At 43.2% G+C, this 27,229-nt stretch overlaps 2 protein-coding genes and 1 non-coding gene across 6 annotated transcripts in view; 1 reads left to right on the forward strand and 2 right to left on the reverse strand.

Annotated features, from left to right (window-relative positions):
- The window catches only part of LOC120368936 (mitochondrial import inner membrane translocase subunit Tim23), a 33,933-nt gene extending 8,741 nt beyond the window's left edge, over positions 1-25,192 (reverse strand). Inside the window, exons 1-6 of the mRNA XM_039481691.1 lie at positions 25,060-25,192; positions 23,737-23,795; positions 16,267-16,360; positions 15,928-16,012; positions 8,266-8,324; positions 5,279-5,389 (exon numbers count right to left, since the gene is read on the reverse strand). Of these exons, the coding sequence (XP_039337625.1) occupies positions 5,279-5,389; positions 8,266-8,324; positions 15,928-16,012; positions 16,267-16,360; positions 23,737-23,795; positions 25,060-25,168 (517 nt within the window). The 5' untranslated portion in view covers positions 25,169-25,192. The remainder of the gene's footprint in view (positions 1-5,278; positions 5,390-8,265; positions 8,325-15,927; positions 16,013-16,266; positions 16,361-23,736; positions 23,796-25,059) is intronic.
- Positions 12,197-12,396, reverse strand: LOC120369583. The gene has a single exon (XR_005583256.1). It is a non-coding gene; the product is annotated as a small nucleolar RNA SNORA74 (small nucleolar RNA).
- Positions 25,193-25,262: 70 nt separating the features above from the next.
- The window catches only part of PARG (poly(ADP-ribose) glycohydrolase), a 122,227-nt gene continuing 120,260 nt past the window's right edge, over positions 25,263-27,229 (forward strand). Inside the window, exon 1 of one of the 4 annotated variants that reach the window (XM_039481688.1) lies at positions 25,263-25,394. Coding sequence is in view for 2 of the 4 variants with exons in the window: in XM_039481687.1 (XP_039337621.1) it covers positions 25,664-25,883 (220 nt within the window). In the remaining 2 variants the exon portion in view is untranslated. The other 3 variants (XM_039481687.1, XM_039481686.1, XM_039481689.1) reach the window with 3 other exon arrangements.

Below are 27,229 nucleotides of genomic sequence, written 5' to 3' on the forward strand. Positions count from 1 at the left end.
TATACCTGCGGAGGCAAACAGCTGTGCATCTCTATCAGTGTTATAGAGGGCGAACAATTTGAGTTTAACCTGTATAAGCTTTATACAAGGTAAAACGGATTTATTTGGGTTTAGACCCCATTGGGATCTGAGTGTTAAAGACAAGAACACTTCTGTTAGCTACTTTCAGGTAAACCTGCAGCTATTAGGGGATGTGCAACCACAGAACAAAAACACTAACCCAGGAACCTATCTTTGCAACAAAGCCTGATGCCAACTCTGTCCACATATCTAGTTAAGTGACATAATCATAGGACCTAATCGCATCAGCCACGTAATGGGCTCGTTCACCTGCACATCTACCAATGTGATATGTGCCGGCAATGCCCCTCTGCCATGTACATTAGCCAAACCAGACAGTCTCTACGCAAAAGAATAAATGGACACAAATCTGACATCAGGAATCACAACAGTCAAAAACCAGTAGGAGAACACTTCCATCTCTCTGGCCACTCAGTAACAGACCTAAAGGTGGCAATTTTGCAACAGAAAAGCTTCAAAAACAGACCAATGAGAAACTGATGAACTTGAATTAATATGCAAATTAGACACCGTCAAGTTAGGCTTGAATAGAAACTGGGAATGGCTGAGCCATCACACACATTGAATCTATTTCTCCACGTTAAGTATTTTCACACCTCTTGTCAAACTGTCTGTAATGGGCTATCTTGATTATCATTATAAAAGTTTTTTCTCTTAATTAATTAGCCTCTTCAAGTTGGTAGGACATCTCCCACCTTTTAATGTTCTCTGTATGTGTGTGTATATATATCTTCTTACTATATGTTCCATTCTATGCATCCGATGAAGTGGGCTGTAGCCCACAAAAGCTTATGCTCAAATAATTTTGGTAGTCTCTAAGGTGCCACAAGTACTGTTCTTTTTGTAGACCTGGGTCTGGGTTTGTAGCAGGCTAGCGAGTCTGGCTCAAATCAGGCAGGGCACTGAAGTCCTAAGCTGATGGGGCAGGAAAGCAGGGGCAGAAGTAGTCTTGGCATATCAGTTGGCAGCTCCCAAGGGGGGGGTTACTGTGATCTAACCCGTCACAGTATGCATCACAACATCCACTGCAGTAATTCTCACCACAACAGATCAGTTCTTATTTCTGCCTATTTATAAATGGCAACACCCAATAGATAGATTTTTTTAAACAGTGGGGCAGAAAGAGACCCACCACCTTATTGCATTTACGGACTTTTCTGCTTTGGAATGTTTATACGGAAGTGAGACTTTGAATCTGAACTCATTTAAACCACTTCTCTGCAAACTATGATGACACTGTGAAACCCAAGGAGCGGGGAGGGAAAACAGGAAGAAAGTAGTGTTGACCTGCCTTTTTCTGAGATTATAAATCAGTTTACAAGACCACTTTTGGCAGGCAACAAGTGTGTGTGTGGGGGGGGGCATGTCAATCTGACTGAGCAACATATGCTCCTTGATGAGCTAGAGCATTTTTCCAACAATTCTCCTGCTCCTTATAATACCAGTAAAAGGAACAGGAGAGGATTTCCTTTGTCTATCACTAACCGTCTACTTGGAACATTCAGTGTAAAGTGTGATCTCAAAATGTGTCCCAACAAGCTGCAAGAGTAGTGTAGCAGGTAATACTGCACTTAACTAGCTCCAGTTGTAAAAAGTCTCTAATCACAGCACTTAAGCTTCATGCAACAGCATAAACAGAAAAGCTTAGATAATTTTTTCCAGAGTGGAACCATGCACTCTTTGGCCAAAGTTCAATTCATTTTGTTGCTTAGTCATTTCTAAACATTTGCTAATCTAGACTGTGTGGAATAGCTAAATTCTGCAAAGGATTTTGTTGCAACATAGTTCCCTATTCTAATCTTGTGACATCTTTGTACATTTTTTTTATGGTGCATTTAAAACATTCATAAGGGCAAAATGTGAGATCAAGGGTTAGTTTGGGGAATCAGTTTTCTAAGTAGCAGCATAATGCACTAGATGCCAGCAATGGCCTTCCCGAGAGCTATTTCTGACCAGTTTTCCCCTCATCAAAAGCTAAGTCAATGCAGTTTTAAAAACCCAGTCAATAAGCAAGCTTCATAATGCAGACACAGAAATGTTCAATCCCGCAAGGCTACTACTGATACTGAGTCACAGTGCTATATCCATGCACTGCTGAGGGGGGGCAGAGAGAAGGGGGGGAGAGTCAGAGCTGTGTAGAGCCTAGAAAGTGAAGATGGAATTCATTCCCTTCAACAAGTGTGAATATCGCCTGTGATGTTCTCACTTAAGGAATCAAAACTTATAAACCTTGGAAAGTTTCAATCACACCTATAGTGTAGCAGTAACTACTGTACTTAACTAGCTCCAGTGGAGTTTAATATGCCTATTGTTCTTAGGGGTTTCTGCAAGTGGCATTTCATATGTAACAAAGTATAGAAAAATTGCCTGAAGTGATATATTGGTACATACAGTGCTGTGAACAGAGGCAAACCATTATCTATACTGCCATTAGTTCAGTAACTTTGGACATTAGAAGTTAAAGGAACACAACTTTTTTTCTTCCTATTTGTCTTTTAGTAAGATATACTGTATATACTTGTTCAGAAGCCAAATATTTTTGGTAAAAAAGACACATCAAAGAATGGGGGTTGGCTTATAAACAGGTCTACACCAAAATTTGATTATTTTAAAAACTCTATGGAATCACTGAATTGAATATCTGATACACTGTCATTTTGTTCACCTGGAGCATATGCAGGCATGGAGCCCCCCAGCTCCCTGTGGTGCACCAATTCCTGCAGCTCCCATTGGCTGGGAACGGCAAACTGCAGACACTGGGAGCTGAGAGGCTCTGCACCTGCAGACATTCCAGGTAAACAAGATGTCCAGGTCCGCTAGCAGCTTACCCTAACAGGCCAGGAGCCAAAGTTTGCCAACCCCTGAAATATAGGCTTGTCATATATAGGCTTGTCAAGGGTCATACAGTTTTGGGTATTTTTCTATTTTTGGGGGGTCAGCTTATAAACGGGCTAATGAATGAGTATATACTGTGTGTGTGTGTGTGTGTATATATATATCTTTATATATATATATATATATATATATATATATATATATATATATATATACACACACACACAATTTTTTTTAAAGAAAATCAGTACACTGAAGATCTACTGCAGGAACAATCTTGTCTTGGCAAGGGAAAGGCTAGCTGCCTTTACAAGTTATCTATGCCTGTGCCACCCCAAGATTGGATTAAAGCAATGCACTCTCCATGAGACGAGAGGGGCTATGGATAAAGGTATATTAAAATCATGAATCACGTGGAGAAAATGAATAAGGAAGTGTTGTTTACCCTTTCACACAACATATGAATCAGGGATCACCTGATGAAATGGATAGGTAGAGCAGGTTTAAAACAAACCAAAGGAAGTACTACTTCACACAGTGCACAGTCAACCTGTGAAAGTTGTTGCCCAGGGATGTTGTGAAGGACAAAAATATAACTGCATTCAAAAAAGAATTAGATAAATTCATGGAGGATAGGTCCATCAGTGGCTATCAGTCAGGATAGCCAGAGGTACAGCCCCATGCTCTGGGTATCTCTAAATGTCTGACTGCCAAATGCTGGGACTGGATGACAAGATGGATCACTTGATAATTGTGCTGTTCATTCCCTTTGAAGCATCTGGCATTGGTCACTGTCAGAAGACAGGATACTGGGCTAGATAAACCATTGGTCCCTCTCACTATGGTCATTTTCATGGTTTTACACTTGAAAACCAATGGGAAACTTCTGCTAGTGTAAAGTATGCCAGCCTGCTTGCTTAGTGGTGCTTCCTGCAGGAAGCATCCCATCATCTTCCAATGCTCACTGCCAAGTGTGCAATTCACAGTGGTGTTTGACTCAAAGTCCTAATGGCTTAGGAAACAAGTTGCACAAGAAACAGTATAAGGTCTCTACAAAGGGTGATGTAATTATATTCCCAAAATTTACCTCCTACAATATACTAATTGTTTACTAATGTGGTTTTATAACCCTCCTAATTACAATACCAAATTCTCTGTTGCCTTAAGGAAAAAGGCTACTTAAAATTCTTAGGTTTTCATTTTTGTAAAATTTCATTTTTCTTTTAAATGGTTTGGTTACTATTATAAACAATATGTACTTAGGGTTGTACTGTAATGGTAATGTCAACACAGATGTAACAAGCCTTGTGGATGGGGGGAGGGGGGTTGGGGGGAGATGCAAGTGGTAGATGTGGTATATCTTGATTTTTTTTTTTTTTAGTAAGTCCTTTGATACTGTCTTGTGTGATCTTCTCATAAACAAACTAGGGAAATATAGTCTAGATGGAGCTACTATAAGGTGGGTGCATAACAGGTTGGAAAACTGTTCCCAGAGAGTAATCATCAGTGGTTCACTGTCAAGCTGGACGGACATATCGAAGAGGGGTGGGGGTACCATTGATACTTATGCTGGAGCATGATACAACTGATTTAAGGAGTCCATCTTTTTTTATGAAGATGGAATCCAAAACAAGGCCTACGATAGTTGTACTGTATGTCTATCTAATAGAATTTTATAGGTCAGACCCTCCAAACACTTTGTTCCCTTAAACAATCCTTACCTCTCAGGTGGCTGAGGATACAGTCTTTGGCTTAATTTTGCCTTAACAGGCATCAGAGATTTTAGGGTTATTGCTATAACAATACATGTAATTAAGTGGTTGTGAATCTACTATATCACAGAATGTATTCTTCCACCATCAACATTCCCATACTTTTTAAATCCTAAATCATGCTCTAATTCTTAAGTGTAAGTCTACTCTGAAAAGTGATTTTAAAAACAGCACTGTGGAGATTCATATCTGTTTAAATGATTTCCAGGTTAAATTTACCCAGTTTACATAGGCAATTTCCCAGTCCTACAAACACCATATGGCTTCTTTCATTCTCACACATCAGCACTGATAGATTCTGCAAGCCAAACTATGCCTTGAGTGCCACCTGTGTAACCACATTGTCTTTAGAGGCTTTTAACAAATCTAATATATATGAAGGAATAAAGCGGCTCACATTCTTTGCTGTGTTGGTTGACACTAAAGTCCTGTGTGTGCTCAGAGTTGTAGCTGTGGAAACAACTTTGCTGAGTAAAAATATGCCCTTTTTATATAATCACCCTTCAGAGCAGAACTGCACTTTAAAAACCTAAGTTTACATTCATGCTTTACATATCTTTGGCAAAAATATTCATATCTTCTCAGTCTACCTGTGCATTTGTATAACATTCCTGTCATGGTCCCAGCAGCTACTGTGTTCAGGTCATCTTCTGCACCTCGTGTTTTCTCTATGATGACTCCAAATGCGCTGTAAAGCAATGCTGGAAGAGGAATTAAAGTTATTGGTAAAATATCAAAATATTTGCACCAAATTACCTTGCCATCCATGTTCTAGAAGAGATAATATTAACCAGGCCTTGGATTCTGGTCTCAATGCAGCTTTCAAAGCAATCTTGAGCCCACATTCATATTTTTCCATTTCTGGTGGAGTCTTTGCAACTTCCCTTTACTCCTGCTATTAATGCCTTAAGGCTACATCTTTGGCCTTTTCAGTCTTTAACATTACATCATTTCTATTCTATAAGGAGGATATCTATGTCTATCCTCATTTCAACTGCACTATAAGCTCTGTTTGTATATAATTTGTCCCTAAAGCTGAAGTGTTGCACCACCTTACACATTTAGTTAACAGGAAAGCATCAGTCTGAGGGACTGTCTCCATGCCAAAAGGGAATCTGTGAACCCATAGTAAGGGTGCATGAGCCCAAGCCAGCAAACAAACTCATCACTGGTATAATGTAACAGTATCTAGAATCTTCATATAGGGTGAAGACTAGTAAAGAACTTCATATCACTCAGAACAGTATAGATACAATACTGTTAGTTATTCTTGCTGCTCTAAAAGCCAGATTACGATACCTTTACTCACATGATTGTACTTTACTCCTCCAAAACCCGCTGCTCTTAAAATGCTACTGAATATGAGCAAGGATATTGATCTGGCCTTAAATGTGCAGTATTAGAGGAAAAAAATCTTGTTCAACAGAAGCCTTCAAAATTGATCACTCCATAAATGGACACCTATAATACTACCGAACTATCTCAGTTTAGCAGAGACTCTTGAAAATTAACATAAACAGCAAGGTGGTAGAGGAGAGAGTTGTTCCTTATTTCTCTCACACACACACACACACACACACACACACACACACACGAAGCGTGGAGCTTCCACAGCACCTAGCACAGGAGAAGCCAGAACCAACTCTCATGCCATGCCTGGTACGCCTAAGGACTATAATATGCTAACTAGGAAGGTCATGTTCTATATGAAATCTGCACACTAGAATGCATGCCAGTATAACTAAGACAAACACTGAAAGAAGATTACTCAAGAAAACAAACACAGCTGTGAAGAATCTGTTAATATATCACTCATCACACTGGAACCTTGAACTGCAACATGCAGCACCTTTTTCAGATGTGTTTTTATCTATATTTTCCAGTTTTATAATCCGGTAATAGGTAAACCTAAAAGAGAACTGCCATAATGGAAAAGATCCAAGGTTCATTTAGTCCAGTATCCTGTCTGACAGTGGCCAGTACCAGATACTGCAGGGTTCTTGTGACTTCCTCTGAAGTAGCAGATGTGGGATAATCTGCTCCCCACATTGTGTCATCCAGATTTCTAATGGTTACAGATAGGCTTAAATCCTGACGCACAAGGTTAGATATCTCTTCCAAAAATTGGTGTAAATTCTAACTCTGGATATCTGTAAAATTATCCAATCCCTTTTAGAATCTTAAATTCTTGGCATAAAATTCCATAGTTTAATTACACATTCTGTGAAAAGTAGTCCCTTTGATCAGTTTATTTGAATACCCCTTTGTTCTTGTGCAAAACAGGGAGAACAGCAGTTCCTGATCTACCTTTTCTAGGCCACTCACTTTATCAACTTTTATCATGTCCCAACTTTAGTCTTATTTCTAAGGTAAACAACCCCAATCTTTTCAATCTCTCTTCAGGCCCTTGATCGTTCTTGTTCTCCTCTGGAGTCCCTTTAGTTCTGCAATGTCCTTTTTAGGGTATGTCTACACTGCAGCTGGGAGTAAGCCCCCCAGCTGGGAGGCTAAGACAGCCTTGTGATAGCTGACTAAAAATAGCAATGTGGCCATTACTGCTCAGGCTTTCAAGTTTAGGGAGTTGTGTGGGCTTGAGAGCCTGAACTGCAGCCTGAGCCCTGTAGCTTGAGTCTATCTACCCAGGGTTGGAAGGATCACTCCAAGCTGCAGTGCAGACATATCCTAAGAGACTGGATGGCCAATACCGTACACAGTATTCCAGATGAGGGTGCACCATTGATTTATATAAAAGCATTATTTTATTATTCACCATCCCATTCCTTATGCATCCTAACACATTGTTATTTATTTATTTTTTTTAACTGCAGCTGTGCTGAAGCGGAGGTCTTCACTGAGCTTCCTACAACACCACCTAGATCCCTTTCTTAGGCTGAGACAGTTTTGCACCACACAGGGTTCTAAATTAACTAATTGATATATGTCCATCCAAAGTGCATTACTACTTTGCATTTAGCAACACTGAATTTCATTTGCTATCTACAATGTTAGAGACAGATATAAAGAAATCATTTTAGGATGTCTACTGTCCCTAATTACTCCTGTTGAGCCAGCAGGCCCACTGATTTTTGTCCAGTCTTCTTTCTTTTGATATATTAAAACAACCCCCTTTAGTTGGTTATTTTTACATCGTTAGCTATTTGGTCTTCAAAATCCATTTTGGACTTTCAAATTTCTCTCACTTAATGTTTGCTGTATTTTTCAGAGACAGAAAAAATGGTGACTAATGACTAAGCAATTGTCATAATACACATGAAAGGCTGAGAGAATAAGCTGAAGTTAATTCTACAAATGTCTCTCTGATCAGAGGACTACAGAATTTGGGTGCCCAACTTCAAACACCTGAAAGGGGCCTAGTTTTCAGGCAGTGCCAAGCACCACTCTCTGAAGAACTGGGCCTTTTAGATGTCTTAAAGTTGAGACCCAAAATCACCAGCTGTGACTGAAAAATTTAGCCACAGGCTACATCAACTCATTTAGTGTGCCAAGAAACCAAAATGTGTTTTAATTTGCTTCAAACCCTTTGTACATTGTTTAGTTTGAGATAAGTTTGACTTACCCAAGGATCCCAGAGTGTTGGCCCATAGAGCTCCTTGCCTTGTCACCATATTTAAAATTCTGAAGATTAAAAAAAAAAGTTTAATAAAACTTAAATACCTTATTTATTAATCAGATGCCCATGGGCCCCAATCGAGATGAGGATTGCATGGTACTAAGCACAATGGAATACACATTTAATTCTATATATTTAGTATGGTAATAACTATAGTATGAGAACCCAATATAAAGCCATTCTATCATCAGAGATCATGTATTTTTAATTTTTTTTTCTCTCTAGAGAGATATGTATATGACTTCCTACAAGCCCGCCTCAAGTTTAAATGATACATCCCTGATGCCAGTCCTCATGTCAGGAGACCATTTAAAACAGGTTCTTAGGTTTGACTCCTGCTGCTGTTGTTCAGTTCAAAACATTGTTTCTTTACTTAAAAATGCTGCTTTCCACTTTTGTGAAATGCAAAATGACCATCTACTAGAGCAGTGGTTTTCAAACTTTTTTTCTGTGGACCCAGTTGAATTGTTGATGCTCGTGACCCAACGGAGCTGGGGATAAGGAGTTTGGGTTGTGGGAGGGGACTCTGGGCTGGGAGCTGGGGTTTGGGAGGGGGTTCAGGGCTCTGGGCTGGGGATGAGGGGTTTGGGGTGCAGAAAGAATTACGGGTTTGGGGGGAGCCTCAGAGGGTTGGGGTGCAAGGGTGAGGGCTGCAGGGTGGGGCCAGGAATGAGGGGTTCAGGGTGTGGGAGGGGGCTCTGGGCTGGGAGTTGGGGTTCAGGGCTCTGGGCTGGGGATGAGGCATTTGGGGTGCAGAAAGGGATTACAGGTTTGGGGGGCCTGAGGGCTGGGGCAGGGTGTTGGGGTGCAGGAGAGGGACAGGGCTCTGGGCTGGTGGTGCAGGCTCTAGGGTGGGGCTGGGGATAAGGGGCTTGGGGCACAGGTAGGGGTTCCAGGTTGGGGGGGGGGGGCTCAGGGCTGGGGCACAGCCCTCCGGTGGCTCCCAGTCAGCAGTGCAGCCAGGGTGCAGAGGCAGGCTTCCTGCCTGTCCTGGCACCATGGAACGTGCTGCCCTCCGGAAACAGCCAGCAGCAGGTCCAACTCCCAGGTAGAGGCGTGCAAGCGGCTCCGCATGACTCTCACCTGCAGGCACTGCCTCCCCTGAGCTCCCATTTTCTGGTTTCTGGCCAACGGGAGTGCGGAGACGGTGCTTGGGGTGGGGGCAGCACAGGGAGCCCCATAGCCCCCCTGCTTAGAAGCCAGACTGGCTGCTTCTGGGGCACAGCGCAGTGTCGGAAAAGGTAGGCACTAGCCTGCCTTAGCTGGGCAGCATCGCTCACGGTACTTTTAACGGTTGGTGGTGCTGACCAGAGCAAGGTGACCTTGTGCCTTACGTGCCGCGACCCAGTATTGGGTCGCAACCCATGGTTTGAAAAATACTGTACTAGAGTGCTTCCAAATGAACCATAATAATCCTCTTCTAGTCACATAAGGTATATTAGGCTTTGTCTATACTAGCACTTTTGTTGGTAAAAATTTTATCAGTCAGGGATGTGGAAAAAAACAACCCACCTGCCTGAGTGAAATGAGCTTCAGTGCTATGTCACAGGAGAAGCTCTTGGTATAGTTACTGCCGCTCATTAAGAATGTTTTAATTAGCATAGAGCGGCTACTCGGGAAACCTTATAGTGATGCAGCTGTAAGGACTGTAGTGTTGACAGTCTTAGACTCCCCTAATGACTTAAGAAGTGGGGATGAGAGGAGGAAATTAGACAAGGAAGCCAATAAACTTTCCTCTTGCATTCAAGGTAGAAATGACACAGCTACAAATGAAAAATTAGCCACTCAACACTGAGTACAGTAACTCCTCGCTTAATGTTGTAGTTATGTTCCTGAAAAATGTGACTTTAAGCGAAATGATGTTAAGCGAATCCAATTTCCCCATAAGAATTAATGTAAATGAGGGGGTTAGGTTCCAGGGAATTTTTTTTTTATTATATATATATATATATACACATACATACACACACACACCTCTGCCTCTGACTAATAAGGATCCGGTAAACATTGAGCCCCAGAAAACACTATCATATCCAGCTGAAGTTACAGGAAGGATTTATGGTAGGTAGGAAATGTAATTCCCCAAGTCAGACTCTGGACAAGACACTGGAGTTAACACCGTATTCTTGCGAAAACGGCCATGATATCTTTATAATCATCAAGTTGTCGGAACCTTTGGTTAGGTTTTACATCAGTGCTGAATGATGGCAGCCTAGGCAGCATAGTGCCCTCAACTCCCTCTGGTATTTATTCATTACTGACTCAAAGACCACTACCTACTGAATCACCAGTACCAACTACTGCAGTATACTGGGTATCTCTGATCCAATTACTGACTTAAAGTGCTCACTTCTAGTTTATGAGACAATAAACCTAGTCAGGCTGACAATAACCGGATGAGAGACCTTCCAGGAAACCAGAGTGTTCCAAGAGCTGAAGCTGGTGGACCCAGCAGACAGCACTCTTCCTGCTGAGGTCAACACTGAACCAGTGCCCAGACTTTAGGCAGTATGGTGAAGACTGAAAGAAGGGTGGCTGGTTTGAACAAAAACTATTTTACCAAATAGAGGTATTTGAAATGACTCAACACTTACGTTATAGTAACAATGGATAGTGCCAGGAAATATTTGGTTAAAAGAAAATTGCAGTATATTTAGAAGATTAAAGGAAATTAATTTTACATACCGTATTTTCCAGCGTATAAGACGACCCCCTAATTTTCCAGTTAAAACATAGGTTTTGGCCTATACTCGCCGTATAAGACTACCCCCCCTTCCGAGGCTGAAGGACCCACCACCAAAGACCCAGGAGGGAACCGCCCAGTGAGTACACCCCCCACCCACGTCCTGCCCCCCCTCAGAAACCACAACCCATAACCCCCCCTGTCCTGCTCCTTGTCCCCTGACCACTCCTTCCCAAGACCCCCAACCCTAACCCCCCCCCAGGACCCCACCCCCTGCCAAACTTGCCCCGCTCCCTGTCCCCTGACTGCCCCGACTCCATCCACCACCATCCCAACAGACCCCAGGAACTCCCACGCGGTGCCTACCCAACCCCCCCTTCCCCATCCCCTGTCTGCCCCCAGAACCTCTGCCCGATCCAACCCCTCCTCCCCCGCCCCAGTCCCAGCCCTGGCCTCTTACCCCTGCCGGGGGCCAGGGTCGGAGCCGCAGCCGCAGGGCCCGGCTCCCCGGGCCTGGCCGACACTGGCGCCGCAGCCGCGGGGCCCGGCTCCCCGGGCCGACACCGGAGCCGGCGCCGGCCCCCTGGGCCGACACCGCCGCTGCGGGGCCCGGCCCCCCGGGCCCAGCCCGAGCCGCAGCTGTGGGGCCCGGCCCCCCGGGCCCAGCCCGAGCCGCAGCTGTGGGGCCCGAGCTGGGCCAGGTCCGAGCCTCACAGGCGGGACCAGCCTGAGCCCGGGGTGCTTGGCTGGCACCAGGCTGGGGCGCTCGGCTAGGGCCAGGAGAAGCCATCCCGCCCCCTCCCCCACACGCCCGGCTTACCTGCCTGCTCCTTTTTTCAGGCTTCCCGCGAACATTTGATTAGTGGGAAGCCGGGGAAGGGGAGGAGAAGGAGGGCGGAGCGTTCACGGGAGCGGTGTCATCTATTAAGCCTGCTTGGATTGGCTGAGTCAGAGAGGCGGGCTATTACAACCTTTGCCAATCCAAGCAGGCTTTGTATGCATTAATAGAATACACCAGTGAGATCCCTCCCAGGATTGGCTCAGCCGAAGCTGTTTATACCCGGCGTATAAGACGACCCCTGATTTTTGGGGGTTGTTTTTTAGTTTAAAAAGTCGTCTTATACACCGGAAAATACGGTATTCATTTGCCCCTGGAATCATGTACACTACAGAAGCTTAAGAAATTTCATATTTCATGCATGGTTCCAGACTAGCATTAAAAAGTGAAGGCAAATGCTTAGTGCACACTCAGGGAAGCACAACATGTTCCACACTGGTGGCAGCTGCCTTCAGAAGTGTGATGACAGACAGATGAAATGGCCAGTATTTTATCTCCCAGCAGCGTAACACTGTCAGGGGCATGGTACTGCCCTGGACAGCTTACTGCCACTGGAATTCAGTGTCAAACTATGAAAACATGTTTTACATGTATTTGTTTCTGAATTATCAAGCTTGTTTCCCCATTACTTTCCTTTGTAACACTACACTCACTTTTCACTGAAAGACACAGGACAACACTGAATGCTGCTAGATTTAAATGAGTTGAAAGGGTATGGAGAAGCTCATGCTGAAACTATCAGGTGTAGTACAAGAGATGCTCAAGTAATATCCATCTATCTGAAACATCAACACCCTCCATTTTCCCAACTTATCCATTTTACATCAAGTTTGAGAATTTAAAGAGTCAGGAAATTAAACAAGAATAGCAATGTTAATTGGGACACACTGCATACACGTTTTGAATAGCTGCAATGTTAAATTAAGTCTCTAGCTGTAGTACTGACTTTTAAAAATATTTACATAAATGTAAATTTAAAGTTAAGAATGTAGATTGCTTTTTCTTTTTTTTTTTTAAAGCAATCAGTTAGGTGAGCTTATCTAACTAAATATTTCTGTACAGCACTGGTGTGCCCTGACCATGTTTGGAGCCTTCACTGGTCATCTTTCTTTCATAAATAAGGTATGGTTTGATTTAAGTCTGTTATAACCAGATAACAGTATAAAGAGAGAGATTAATAAACTACAGGCAAAGAACAGATTTTATGAAAAAGCCTTCGTAGTTCATTCAAACAGTGATTGGCAGCAATTAAATTTGATTTTATTAGCATGCTTAAATTAAGCAAAGACCTTTCAGTGTAAAGTCATCAGAGGCATCAGGGTCAGTCCTGCTCCTAATTACCCTAGTGTCAAAACTTCCATCAACTTCAGCGGGAGAGGACTGTGTTGCCTGAGAAACAGACAGCAAAGAATCCTGTGGCACCTTATAGACTAACAGACGTTTTTGCAGCATGAGCTTTCGTGGGTGAATACCCACTTCATCGGATTCACCCATGAAAGCTCATGCTGCAAAACGTCTGTTAGTCTATAAGGTGCCACAGGATTCTTTGCTGCTTTTACAGATCCAGACTAACACGGCTACCCCTCTGATACGAGAAACAGACAGAAACTCCTGGCATACATTAAGTAACAGAAGATATTTCTGACATCTTTCAAAAGTTCGTTCACATTCTTTGTGATGGTGATTATTAAGGTTATGATTACCATGGAGGTCATGGATTCCATGACTTTCCAGGACGGAAGAAATCACTGAGGGAGTGGTCAGCCCATCCGAGCTGTGGCGTGGCTGGAGCAGCTACCAGAAGTCAGCCCCTGGCAGTGCTCCAACTGTTAGTTCCTCCCTCCCCTCGGGGATTTTTAGTAAAAGTAAGGGACAGGCTTCCGTGAATTTTTTTTTTTTTTATTGCCTGTGACCTGTCCCCTAAGCCTGTCCCTGACTTTTACTAAAAAGTACCTGTGACAGAATCTTAATCTTAGTGATTACTTAACAGAAAATGTAGTTTGAAGGGGATGTAACAAAATGAAACCAAGTTTCAGCTTATAAAAGAGAAATGTGAGGAGTGTCTACCCTTGCCGCTGAATATGAAAGGGTGGAACTGAGCACACTATTTCATTGGACTTGCATAAAAGGACAAACTTAGGTAGAGTCTGTGTGTCTGTTGCCCTCTGCTGGCTCAACTTGGTAGAAGTTTTTCATATGACATTTCTTAATTAAGAAAAGTAAATGGTTAATTTTCTTGCCTCAGTTTGCTCACTTTGCCTCTCTCCCCCCCAAATCTATAAAGTAAGGATCTGTTAATAAAAATCAACCATTTACATAAATTTAGAGACTTTTCTAAAACATTATGAAAATAACTTTAGATTTATACAATAGGATATTTGGTTTACACATTTTCATTTTATACACTGAAGGAAAAGAATATACAACCAATGCTCAAACATGAGCAGTCAAGACAAAAGGCATTGTATACATTTTAAACAAGCAATTTAATACAGGTTCTGTCCTATAGTTGGGAGGTGCCCATGCCTTACCCTATACAAGCATAGCCTGCTGGCACTGGAGAGGAGGCAGGCAAGGAGGCTGAAGGAGCTATAGGTGAGGAGGTAGCTTCCCCTACTCTGCAAGCACTGGGGCGGGGGGCTCAACCCTCAACCCACCATTCCCCGCCCTTCCCTCAAGCCCCCATCCTTGACTTGCCTCTTCTCCCCACCCTGACCTCCTCCCCGCTTACTTCCCATGTCCTTGCTTCTCCCTCCCTCCCTTTTAAAGGCTGCAAGCCAGCTGATTGCCCCAGCAGGAGGCGAGGGAGGGGGAGACTGCAGCTGAGTCCTGCTCCTCCCCCCTGCCTGGGGCAATCAGCTGGCTTGCCCTGTTTGGGAGACAGGGGATGGAGGGGGAGCCTGCGCGCCAAGTCCTCACGTGGGCAAGAGGTGGGGGAGGAGGGGCAGGCAGCCAAACAAGGTAAGAATGGAGCATTGCACAACTTGAAATAAACAGGTTCCCTAACTGATCAGCAAATTAACGAAACAACATTAACCGGGACGACTTAAAGTGAGGCGTTACTGTAGTTATGCCAATCCAGTTACAGGAATCTCCCTAACAATATCATTCTGGGGCGGAAAGCAGTATATGAAGCCTTTCTGTCATACAATCAGCTCAGCCTGTTTCTGGAGTTTAATCTAGAGGTTTGGAAAGAATATAGCATGTGCAACACTGTAAGGTGAGATGAGTGCTAGGGATCTCAGGAGTAACAGCACCCCAGCACAAATTCTGTGTCCTGGCCTTTCCCAAGGGAACTTCCTCCTGCCCCCACAGAAAAAGAAAATCTAGGTGGACTCAGCTTTTTGCTTTCTGTGCTGGCATGGAGCCTGATTCTATTCTGAGGCTGGTCTACACTTATATTGGGACAGCTATGTCTGTCAGGAGGGTGGAATAAAACGTATCCCTGACCAACATAATTATGCCAATAAAAATCCCTGCATCTATGCTGACTGAAGAGCACATCTGTCTACACAGACATCACTTGGAGTGGTGGTGTTCCTACACTGGAAGAAAAACTGCTCCTTTTGGCATAGGCTGTCTCTACACTTGGGCGCTATGCCAGCACAGCTATGCCAACATAGTCTCTGTAGTGTAGACATAGCTTAAGCCTCTCCATGCCTAATCCTGCAAAGGCTAGGAGTACTGAAGAAAGAGTACTCTGTTCCAGATAAGAGGAAAAACAAAAAAATGCCTCTAGGCAACTTGTAATCCCTTTGGGAGTACTTCAACTTGTAGAAATAGGTGGGTTTTCAATAAGCATCCAGGGAATGATTGTTTCACTTATTCTCTTTCCATACCCATTTGAGAAGGGTCAAACACCACCACCAAAGCTCATTTAAAAAGTAAAATCAGCATTTAACAAATTAACCAAGACATTTCACAACTCTATTAACCTAATACTATATTTACTCTTTGTACAACTTGTCCCGCAGAAGAAGCAAATGTACTTTAATTTTGTTATTGTAATATACTCAAAGTTAGCTTTGAGCCATTCTAATAATGATGGGGTGAAAGTATACATTTGTGGGTACAGTTATATACTTACTGTACATTTCTAGGTTTGGACCAGGCCATGCTGTGTGTCTCCTTCAATCCCAGCCGCAGACCATTCAGTGCACCAAATGCAGCCCCTAGTGAATCATAACACTAGCCATTACTTTATCAACAATACAGTAAATGGACAAACACATTCATTCCCAATCTTGTAAGTCTACAGACAAGAGTCAGGTAGCCATTGCATATGTAAATATATATACAGTCTGTAGGGAGAGAAAAAAAAAACACTATAGGACATCTCTTCAGTTTTACTATGTCTCATGTACTTGGGATTTAATACAGTAACATCAATCTTGCATTAAGATATACAGTAAATAGTCCCATATACCTGTCATACAACACCCTCCAATGGTAAAAAAGGCCAGCTCAAACCTTCCCCGAGTTTTGTTCGCTCCTGTAGGTAAGATAAATTCATCTGTATCCTGAAACAGAAGAAAAGGTAAGTGTTTATACATTTGTACTTTCCAAGTAGGCATAGTTTCAGACACATCTCAAATTCTCTGTTGGCTTAACCATGGTTAAAAAACAAAACAAACACTTCCACATAAATGCTGCTGAACATTACAGAGGAAAAAAGATCAGTAATACTCTTGCTTCTCACTAATTATGTTACAGAAAAGTATTCAGAAGGAATAAATTAGTTGCATATTTAAAATATTCCTTTTTTAGAATTTGTAAGTGGATGAGATTCTCTTCCTAGACTAGTATTTCCAGCTAACTCAATATGAAGTGAAAAAGCCAAGAAACTCAGTATGTATTCATTAATCATTTGTATGATGTTTATTACTTATGCCTCTGAAAGCACTTATGCATTCTCCGATTAAATGCATACCAACATAATACAGCATTCAAGTTCTACTACTTTTATAGTTACTATAAAGAATCCCTTAGAGCAGTATAAGAGACCTATTTTGAGGATGTTTAGGGGCAAGGAATACAAAGCTATTGGTGGTTAAGCATTAAAAATGTGCGAAGTTAATGTCTTGGGAGAGTGATGCACAAAGAAATCCACAAGTCTTTCCACAGAGGTGTTTCTGATTATCTTTCCAGATGAATCTGCTGTACATCAATGGCAACCAATGGTAATGCCAAAATGTGGGTGGAGGTAGGTCAATTACAGCGTTTATTTGGCTTTATCATGCAGACCTGCCAAGGTGAGATGGAAGAAGAAATCAACATGACAGCTGCTTCTCTGGAGCACGCACATCAATAATAAAAATTCAGAAGTAAGATTTTTTTTATAATTTGTTATGCAGTTTACAAGTCTAGCACAATATCTACCCTATATCCAATTAAAAGCTGAAAAAGGAAAATTCTAGTTTCACAGTTCTGTATTTTTTGAGAGTCAATATTGCATCTTCCTTGGTAACTTATATTTTCTGTGGTAAGATTTTCTTTAAGGTAGATAGTAAGTTTCCTTCTTCATTTAGTGTAGATGTAGCATCTAACAGCTTCCACTTTTGTTCTCAACACATCAGATGTGGGAGAGCAAAGCAATCAACGTCTGCATATTTTTTCTAGCAAACTCCTCCTTTGCCAAAGATAGATCATAAGGTGATCCTGGTTTGGAATTCACAATATTCCCTAAAGTATGGCTGTAGCATTTGATATTAAAATGTACTGTTTGTACAAAATCTACGGAAATTTTCTTTTGTCTTTTTCCAACATTATGACTTGTCCGAAAGAAAATGTCTTGCTTGGTTCAAAGATATCTGTACTCCAGAAGTTTAGTAATTTTACAGTTAGTTCAATCAATGGGTAGACTTGGCAAAAAAACCAAACCAGACTTTAGGCCTGGTTCATGCATAAAGTTGCACCAGTTCAACTAAAGATGTGACATTAAACTAATTTAGTTAAACTGGAGCAATTTTGTGATTGGACACTCTTACACTAATTTAAACTTGGTTTATATCCATTTAGCTTGCATCTGAAATGCATAGGTGCAAACTAAACAGATAAACCAGACAAACTGCTGTAAGCGTCCACACATAATTGCACTGGGTAACTTAATCAGTTTAATGTCACACCTCCAGTTCAACTTTTCTGTATAGATTAGTCTCTGCTATATCTGCTCAGAAAGCAACATTTAAAAAAAAAAAAAAAAAAAAACTTAACTTTCTCCTTCCCCTGTCTATTCTGTCAGAATCCAAAAAATTCTTAACTTCACTGTTCCCTAAAATCACTGGGGACATTGGATGAAATTCTAGAAAATTCTGGCAGTCATGTTATTGAGCACACTATGAATTACAAAATGAAAGATAGATACACTCATACACCATGACATCTAAATAGTATATCTGTGTGTGTTTAAGAGGCCAGAAAATTCATTTTTCCCTACTAATTTTGTCTGTAGGCTCTCATTTCTTAAGCAATTAGGCATGTTAGCTATTATTAACTTGCCATACTGATATGTAGAATATTTAACCAATTATCTTGAAACATGGTTTCAATAAACCTACCTGTAAGCTCAGAGGCTAGGCCCAGCCTACTGATTTTTAATATAATTCAGATGAAGAGGACATTAGTGGGCAGGCAGCAAGCTGCATCAGTTTGTGGCTGAATTAAGAATGGTCTAAAGAGGTAAGCAATATCCTGGCACTCATCTTTATAGTTTATAAACAAAGCATATTGTCTAGGTTTTCTGCAATATCAGATAATACTGCATTCACTTAATTTTTGTGGTATTTTAGAAAAGGTAGTCTCCATAATCCTTCAGTGTTAGTTCTGCGTTATAAGAACTGAAGAACAAAATGATACAAAAAGAGCAGAGAAGATGCAGCGTGCTAGTTTGTTAGAAAATATCCCTTGTGTACTATTGCTGTAGGAATGTTGTCCTGTAATCTCTTCCTGCAACAGCTCATAGTTAATCACATTTCAGCAAATAAAATATCTACAATGAAAGTGGAAAATTGACAAACTTTCAATCCATAGCAAAGTTAAGCTTTATTCAGAGCTTTTTAATTATTTTTTTTTAAACTGGTGCTGACCCAGTATCTATACTGACATGAAGTCAAAGGCATCCAAATTGCAGATGCCAAATAACCAATGCGCTCTCTGGGCTTTGAATTGTGATTTTTTTTCTCCCTCCATCTCCCCTTTTTGGCCATGTGAGGTGGTGGTGTTTGTTTAGTGCAGTCATTTAGGTGCTACTTTTGAGATTTCCAAGTGCTCGTTGTGCTCTCAGCATAGATATTTTAGCAAAACTATTTTATTTTGCTAGGTTTCAGAGTAGCAGCCGTGTTAGCCTGTATCCGCAAAAAGAACAGGAGTACTTGTGGCACCTTAAAGACTAACAAATTTATTTTAGCATGAGCTTTCGTGAGCTACAGCTCACTTCTTCGGATGCACAGAATGGAACACACAGACAGGAGATATTTATACATACAGAGAACATGAAAGGGTGGAAGTATGCATAACAACAGGCAGAGTCTAATCAATTGAGATGAGCTATTTTGCTGCGGTTTAGATGTTTTAACTTTGCTATCTGAATATCTAAATGAAGTATGGTCTTTTACTTCAGAGTTAGGGTAGGCTAGCTTCTACTTGTGACAAAGTGGGTTTCTTTTGTAATATTTTTATTAATCCTATGTGTATCTCAGTTTCCCCTATACTGTGCTAGCTACCCAGTGGTGGAAAGAGGACTGTTTGCTCTCAGGGCAAGCTAAGAGATGGGTATGAATATGCCTACCTGTCTGAGTTTGAATGGATCATTTAAAAAAAAAAAAAATTGGTCAGGCAGACCCTTTATCAATAGAGAATCTGGGAAGACAATGGCAAAGCCACTCACCAGGATGTTAACACCTAGCACTGAATGACCCAGAAGGAAATGGGTCTTCCCACCCCTCAACAGGAAAGCTGAGCAAAATCCCCCATCTTGAGAACAAAGGACCGAGAAGGTGTGAAGTGAGAGGATAAGATCTAGCTGCTGGAAGGAGTCTGGGCTCTCACCTGGGAACAAATCAAGGTCAGACAGAGAGAGGAAACAGAGGGCTAGTCTACATTGGCAATGCTAAAGCGCTGCTGCTCTAAAAAACACACCTCCACGAGGGGCGTAGTTCCCAGCATTGGTGCACTGTCTACACTGATGTTTTACAGCGCTGAAGCTTGCTGTATTCAGGGAGGTGTTTTTTCACACCCTTGAGCAAGAAAGTTGCAGTGCTGTAAATTGCCAGTGTAGACAAGCCCAGAGTCTGAACATGGGGTTCACTACAGGGTTGGCTAGGGCTCTGGGCCCAGATTGGACCTGGACTATGTTTTACCCTTCATTTCTCTATGCTAACCTAAGGACTTCGGGAGAGGAGAGATAGCTCAGTGGTTTGAGTATTGGCCTACTAAACCAAGGGTTGAGAGTTCAATCCTTGAGGGGGGCTACTTGGGGATCTGGGGCAAAAATCAGTACTTGGTCCTGCTAGTGAAGGCAGGGGGTCTGGACTCGACGACCTTTCGGGGTCCCTTCCAGTTCTATGAGATAGGTATATCTCCATATATATGCTGTGTTCCAGTTGACTAATAAACCCTACTGCTTTGACAATGCCATGTGAGGGTCACTGCAGATGCTTGGTGAGGTGTGTTAATCCCTGAATATGTAAGTCAAGAGTCTATTGCAGTTGGATTCACTGAACAGAGCTCACAGCATGAAACATGAGTGCTGGAGCCCCAGATGTTCAGTCTTAGGAGGCAGTGAGGCCCAGTGGCTTACTCTGGGGGAAGAATGAGCGTCCTTGGCGGGGTCTGGTATGCTGAAGGGATTCTTCCAACAGATTATTCCAAAGCTGGGGGCATAGCACAGATCCAGTGGATTCATGATGCTATTCTCTCAATAAATATTGTTTGTTAGATCAAAGCAACAGTTGTTGAGAACAAAGGAAGTCAGTGTAGAATCCTTACTTTTCAAGGGAAAGGGGAGAGAAGAAAACATTTCTTCCTTCTTTGCTGAATCTTTGCATCAACACTTTGAACTGAGTTTTCTGAGTGAGTTTCTGCAACACAATATGGACTGATAACTACTCCTGAGGGCATTCTGTGCCAAAAAATTAAAATTATGCACCAAAACAATAAATATGCACAAAACATTATTTTAAAATTCTGCAAATTTTATTTGTCAAATAAATGTGGAGGCTCCTGCATAGCACTGGGGAGCACAGGCCACTGGCTGCATAGAGGTGGGAGATCACTGTACAGCTTCCCACCCGGGACACAGACTCAGCTGTGAGGCTGCGCCCAACCCTGACACAGCGCAAGGACCGGGCCTGCCCCAGAAACACCCCAGGGCCCTGCCCCTCTGTGCCAGGTCCACCAGGTGTGAGTAGGCAGGATCCAAGTGTGGAGGGACTTAGTGTAGGGGGGGGAGGGGAAATCCACATGTGAGTTGAGAGGGTTCTGTGTGGGGCAATCTGGATGTTGGTGGCTCAGTGGGGGGATCCGGGTGCACAGGGGCATACGGGGAGGGGAGGAAAGGGGAGTTCTGGGTGCAATAGTAAAAGGGACTATGCAGGGGGGTCCAGGTGAAGGTGGTTGGGGCTCAGCAGGGGGAGGGGGGTCTGGAGGGTTCAGTGGGGGGGCCCAGACGCTGGGGGAGTGGGACTCAGTTGGGTGGGGATCCAGGTGCAGGTGGCTTGTAGAGGTGGTGCAGGGAGACTGGGGCTCTGCAGGGAGGTTCTGGGTGCAGTGAGGCTTGGCGGGAGAATCTAGGTAGGAGAGGGTCTGGATGCATGGGGACTAGGCGGATGGGGGAGCAGGTCCCCATAAGGTGATCCCTCCCCCTGCAGCTGAGGAGCGATGGCTGCAGGGAAGGGGGAGTTTTCAGAGCTTCCTGCAGCCTGGGGAGAAATCTGGAGGTGGGTCTGACCCAGCCCTGGATGCCGTACAGGGGAATAGGAATTCCCCTCCTCCCCAGCCCAGTCAGGACTAGCAGTTGAGCCCAGGGCAGGGCAGGAGCCACCAGCCGGGTCTTCCCCAGTCCCAACTCCTGCCCCACAGTGATTAACCTCTCTGCCAACTGCCCTGGGCACCCAAAACATACTGCTGGGGAGAGTTGCATGACTGCTCTTGTGGCTTCCCTGTCAGTCATTTTTCTGCAGGGAAGCAAGGAAATCTGTAGGGGACATGAATTCTGCACATCCACAGTGGCACAGAATTCCCCCAGGAGCAGATAATCAAGGCAAATCTGCCACCAGTCATGGGCCTGGCAGTAGGTATAAAGACTTCTAGGATTTTCCAAATTCAAGATGACTGACTACCCCAGATATGCCAATACAACAGACGAAGGGGATATTGTAGAGCAAGTTAAAGAGGAAGTAAGAAGTCAAGTACTATTTCTATTGGTTTATACACTACAGGTTTTTACTTTAAAAAAAAATCTTTGAATAGAATACAAGTGTTGTTTTCTCTTACTTAAATTAAGTAAGATTCACCACTGAGGTTACAGAATATTTATCATGTGTCTCCTGAAGGCTTTGCAATTCCCAAACTCACTGAATGGAAGCTCTTTTGAAGAGAGTTGTTACTTTTGCTATCTTAAGAGTGAGCACGTGTTAAACTCATGCAAAATAAAAGACTAGAATTCCCTAGATCAGAAGAGTAACACATACTGCTGTACTTGTTTAGCCAAACAGATATCCTTAAGTAGCAGTTCCCTCCCGACCCAGCAAAGCTCCTAGCTATTTTAGATGTGACAAAATCTTTATTAAGATCATACTACAAGTTATTTACACTAAACATCTGTTCAAAATTGAGGACATAAAGCAGAAGCTATCTTATTAGGAATATTTTTTGCCATATTTAATATAACTGGATGAAACTGGGAAGCAAATTAGGTTTTCTGTAATTGTTTAGTTTGTTTTTATCTTCTGATGGTCTACAGAATTTGCATATTACCTAAATCTCGGGCAGATTAAATATAATAGCGAAGCTGGGAATGGGCAACAGGGGATGGATCACTTGACGATTATTACTTGTTCTGTTCATTCCCTCTGAAGCACCTGGCATTGGCCACTGTCCAAAGACAGGATACCGGGCTTAATGGACCTTTGGTCTGACCCAGCATGGCCATTCTTATGTTAACTTTTTGCAAGATTAATTTTGCAGGCAATTTTTAGCTTAAAAATAATCCTGCTTTCTTAAAGCGATATTTAATTTAGTAATATTTTTTGTTTTAGTTGAGAAGTATGTTGTACTCAGTTGTGCATTTTGAGGCGACATCTAGTTTACACTGCCCTTGTACACTAAAATATTTGGATATTCCCAAAACATTTTTCTTAAACACTATGGTTTCATAAGTCAGCTGTGAGTTATTTTATAAGAGATACTTTTAAACTAAACTAATTCTGATGTAGGTGATCTCTCCTCTTGGGTGTAGGATCCAACAAAGGGCAATGATTAAGTGTAGTAGTGAGGGGTGAAAACATCATCAGTTTCACAACTGATACATCCTCTTGTGGGGTACTAGATCTTGACCTGGAAGGAAGCATGACTTAAGATTCTAGAAGTTCCATTTCTAATTTGGACTAATTCACACTCTGTCCCTAAACTGGATTTCTCCTCTCAGGCACTATGACATCAAGAAGTTGTACTAAGTACTGTGCTGAAACTCAGTTCTCAGATTTCAAATGATCAATAGTATAAAATTTGTATGGAAACATATTAAGTTTTAAGTTTTCTGCTTAGTTCAATTTGTTGCTGATATAGAAGAGAAACATCAGACTTCTTTACTTTAGGAAAAGCAGCTCTACACAAGGGACACAGTGACTCATTCAAGATAACTGACTTAATAGGATCAAAATAGAAACATGCTTCTTACCTGTATTAAATATCTGGGATCCACATTTAAATAAGGAGACAAAGGGCTCATTCCAGTTACTGAATGAGGAAGAAAAAGAACTGTTATTAAAATCAGTATGAGCAATATCTCCAAGACCGAGGCAGAAACGGTGACAGGAAGATGGTTGACGAAAGAGGGTAGTTATTATTTTGATCCGGTCATTTAAAATCCATGTTTCAGTTAATTAAAACTGTCAAAACTATTATTTGATATCGCTAGTATATACACATTTCTACAGTAATAATATACGGCATGACATGGAGGAGACAAACACCATGATCAAGGAAGTGATTGTTGGGAAACCTGGCTTCTATTCTCTACTCCACCATTGACATACAGTGTGACCTTAGAAAGTCACTTAACTTCTGCCTCCATTTCCCCATCTATGAAATGGGATGATGATACTTACCTACCTTTGTAAACATCTTTGTAAATCAATTTATCTACAGACTAGTACAAATTGTATAGATTATTCTTAAGTGCAAAAGTTACAAATTTATTTTATTATTTAAATCCACAGCCAGGCTGAGATGAGCAGGATGAGAATTTGTCCAAAGTCAACCTGTGGACTCCCTAAAACAAGTACTTAAATGTTTACTATAGATCCACTTGCTTAAGTCATACTTAACTGTCAAATTCATTCAACTATAAAGTTTTGTATAGGTCACCTCAAACTGAAGTTTTTCTTAAACTAAGTAGTAAGGCCCGCTTATCACACCCAGCAAGGATGTGATCATTTTCATGTTTCTGTGCCAAAAGCAACTTGTATGAATAAATACTGGCCCCCGCTCAGGCACAACGCTAGTAATAGCGGCCGGAAACCCGGAGAGCCAGTCAAAGCGGCCAGGGCCTCAGCTCACACCTCGCTTAGTGCTTTCGCTGAAGACGGATGTATCATCGCGTGCCGGCTCTGGACACCCCCCCTTCCTCCCTACACAGGCACTGGCTCCTCGGCGATTGCACAAGGCTCGGATCCGCAGAGGGCAGCTCACCCGGCCCGGTACCCGTGCGGGCCTCGTGACTGGTGCCAGCGGCTGCTCAGGGCTCGAGTCAGTCTCAGGTACCGGTGCACGGGGGCGGGGCAGGGCGCCCCCCCCGCGGGAGGGAGGGTGGGTTACTGCGGATGTTCCCGCGGTTACTGCGCCGCCAGCTTCCCCATTTCCCCCTCACTACAGCCCGCCCGTGTGCCCGGTTCTGCCCCCTGGCCTCGACTCCCGCGCGCCCCCGGGGCTAGGGGAGCTCCCGGCCGGGCGTGGCGGGAAGGGCAGGACGCCGGGCCGGGCCCGGCCGGCCGATACTCACACGGCACCCCGGCCAGGTCCGCGTGGGAATAGCCCGGGCCGCCGGCTCCTCCAGCGCCGAACAGGCCGCCAAGGCCTGAGCCCTTCGAGTTGCCACCGCCGCCCTCCATGCAGCCGCCTTTGGACAGGGCCTGGCCCTGACCGAGCCAACGAACAACCTCCCCGGCGCCCCCTCCCTCGCCCGCTGTTACTGCTGCCGTAAAGCGAGTCCTCAGCGCCGCAGCTTTCACGTCTCCTGTTCCGCTTTACGACGGGCCGGGGCATGTTGCTTTACGGTCCAAGGAGGCGGGGCGACGGAGGCGCTGTTGCTATGGGGAGAGGGGGAGACATTTTGAGGTGTGTGGCTGCGGCCCCTGCTCCCCCATTGGCCTGAGTCCAGCCCCGCGTGCGGGTCCCTGTTCCTTGTCCGCTCACTGCTCCCCGGAAGGTCTGGGGTGCCGGAGAGCCGGGCGGGCTGCTCCCGCCCCCCCACGCGCCTTCGGCAGCGGGGGGATGTGGAGGGGAAGGGCCCCTGACTTCTCTCCTCTGGGGGCTGCCTCTCCCCCGCGGTGAGCCCAGCGCCGCAGCGCGTTTGGGGGTGCGCGGAGCGGGGGGGTCTCCTAAGCATGAGTGCAGGGGCTGAGTGTGAACCCCCCAGCAAGAGAGTCAGGTTGGGCCCCCCCGCATCCCCCAGCCGCGGCTCGGAGGAAGAGCAGCCCCCTTCCTTGGACAGAAAAGGGACACTGCAGCCTTCGCCGCCTCCTCCCCCTCCCCCTCCCCCTCGGGAACGAGGGCCCAGAAGCAGCGGTAGTAGCCAAAGCTTGGCAGCCACGGTGGGGAACAAAGGTTTGTGCCACCCGCCTGCTTGTCACCTTCTTGTGTGTATCTTTCTGTGGCTGTTTTTCGTCTCCTGTTTGACTTGGTGTGGGGGGAGAAGCCTTTCCCTGAATGTGTGTGTAACTGATTCCCCGGCCCCCAATGTCCATCAGAGAAGCCAAGGTTGTACTAAGTGCACAGAGACAAGTATGTTGTTCAGTCTTCTGATTGTTTTGTTTGCTTTCATGTACTTTAAATAAACAGGGCAAATGGTGTCTTCACTAATACTCCCTACTTGTCACCATCTTGCCTATAGAAACAGTTAATTTCTCCCTTTTTTTCGTGGAGTTAGACTTGTTAAGATTTGATACTTTTTATAATCTTTCATAAAATAGTTTTGCTAGATGTATATTGAGAGCATCAGTTAACCTAGTTAGACAACTGACCACTTTTCAAATATTTAAAGTGCTATCTGCGTGATGAATTTAATGGAGAGAAATGCTTATGTTAAATTATAAGGAATTCACATGTTTAAATAGCCAAAAGTTTCTCATGTTCATCCAGATGTGGTCATCCAAATCATGTTCATCCATGGGGATTACAGGAAGTAATGACTGTCAGATTTAAACGTTGGAGGCCATTGCAGTGATGAGATTTGGTTGTTGTAGAGGTGAATGAAAAGAAAGACAGGGATATGGACAGAGTGGAAATGAAGTCAGAGGAGGGAAAGTACTGCACCCCAACAAATTACCAACTCTGTGACTTGCAGCTTGCTGAGTTTCTTGGCTGCTCTGCAGGTTTTTATTCCACCAGAACTTCAGATAGTTAGCAGGCTCCAACTAAATGCTTTATGCAGTGGATTGTATCAAGGTGAAGATTTAAGTCTTGCTGGGTTGTACCATCATACCTGGGGCTTTTTAGCAGCAATCCAGTTATAACAAATATATAGATTGTCAATAACCTTCATATGTTTTGAATTTAAAATTCTACTTCAGATTTAGAAATCAGATTTTTGTTGGAAGATTTTGGTTAATAAGAATGATTCTCTTCTACCTTTCCTTATGTGCTATTTTACCTGCATAATACTAAAATATAAAATAACAATAAAAATTGTAGCATTCAGTTACATACACTTGAAAGTACAAATTTTAAATTCTGTCCCTCCTAAAACTGGACATACATTTCAAGAAATTTTCTGGTATGAAAGGATGGGTGGGTTGCACGTTCACAAAGGAAAAAAGAAATAGATTAATCCAAATGAGCAAGTTGCATGCATTCTCTATTTTGAACTTTGGAACTACTGAGTGCATAAACTAAAGTTGTTCCAGCTCATTTTTAATACTTTCAGTATTACAAGGTCCAAGTTTCATTGTATA

This window comes from Mauremys reevesii, linkage group 7 (genome assembly GCF_016161935.1).
Source record: "Mauremys reevesii isolate NIE-2019 linkage group 7, ASM1616193v1, whole genome shotgun sequence".
Lineage (NCBI taxonomy): Eukaryota > Metazoa > Chordata > Testudines > Geoemydidae > Mauremys > Mauremys reevesii.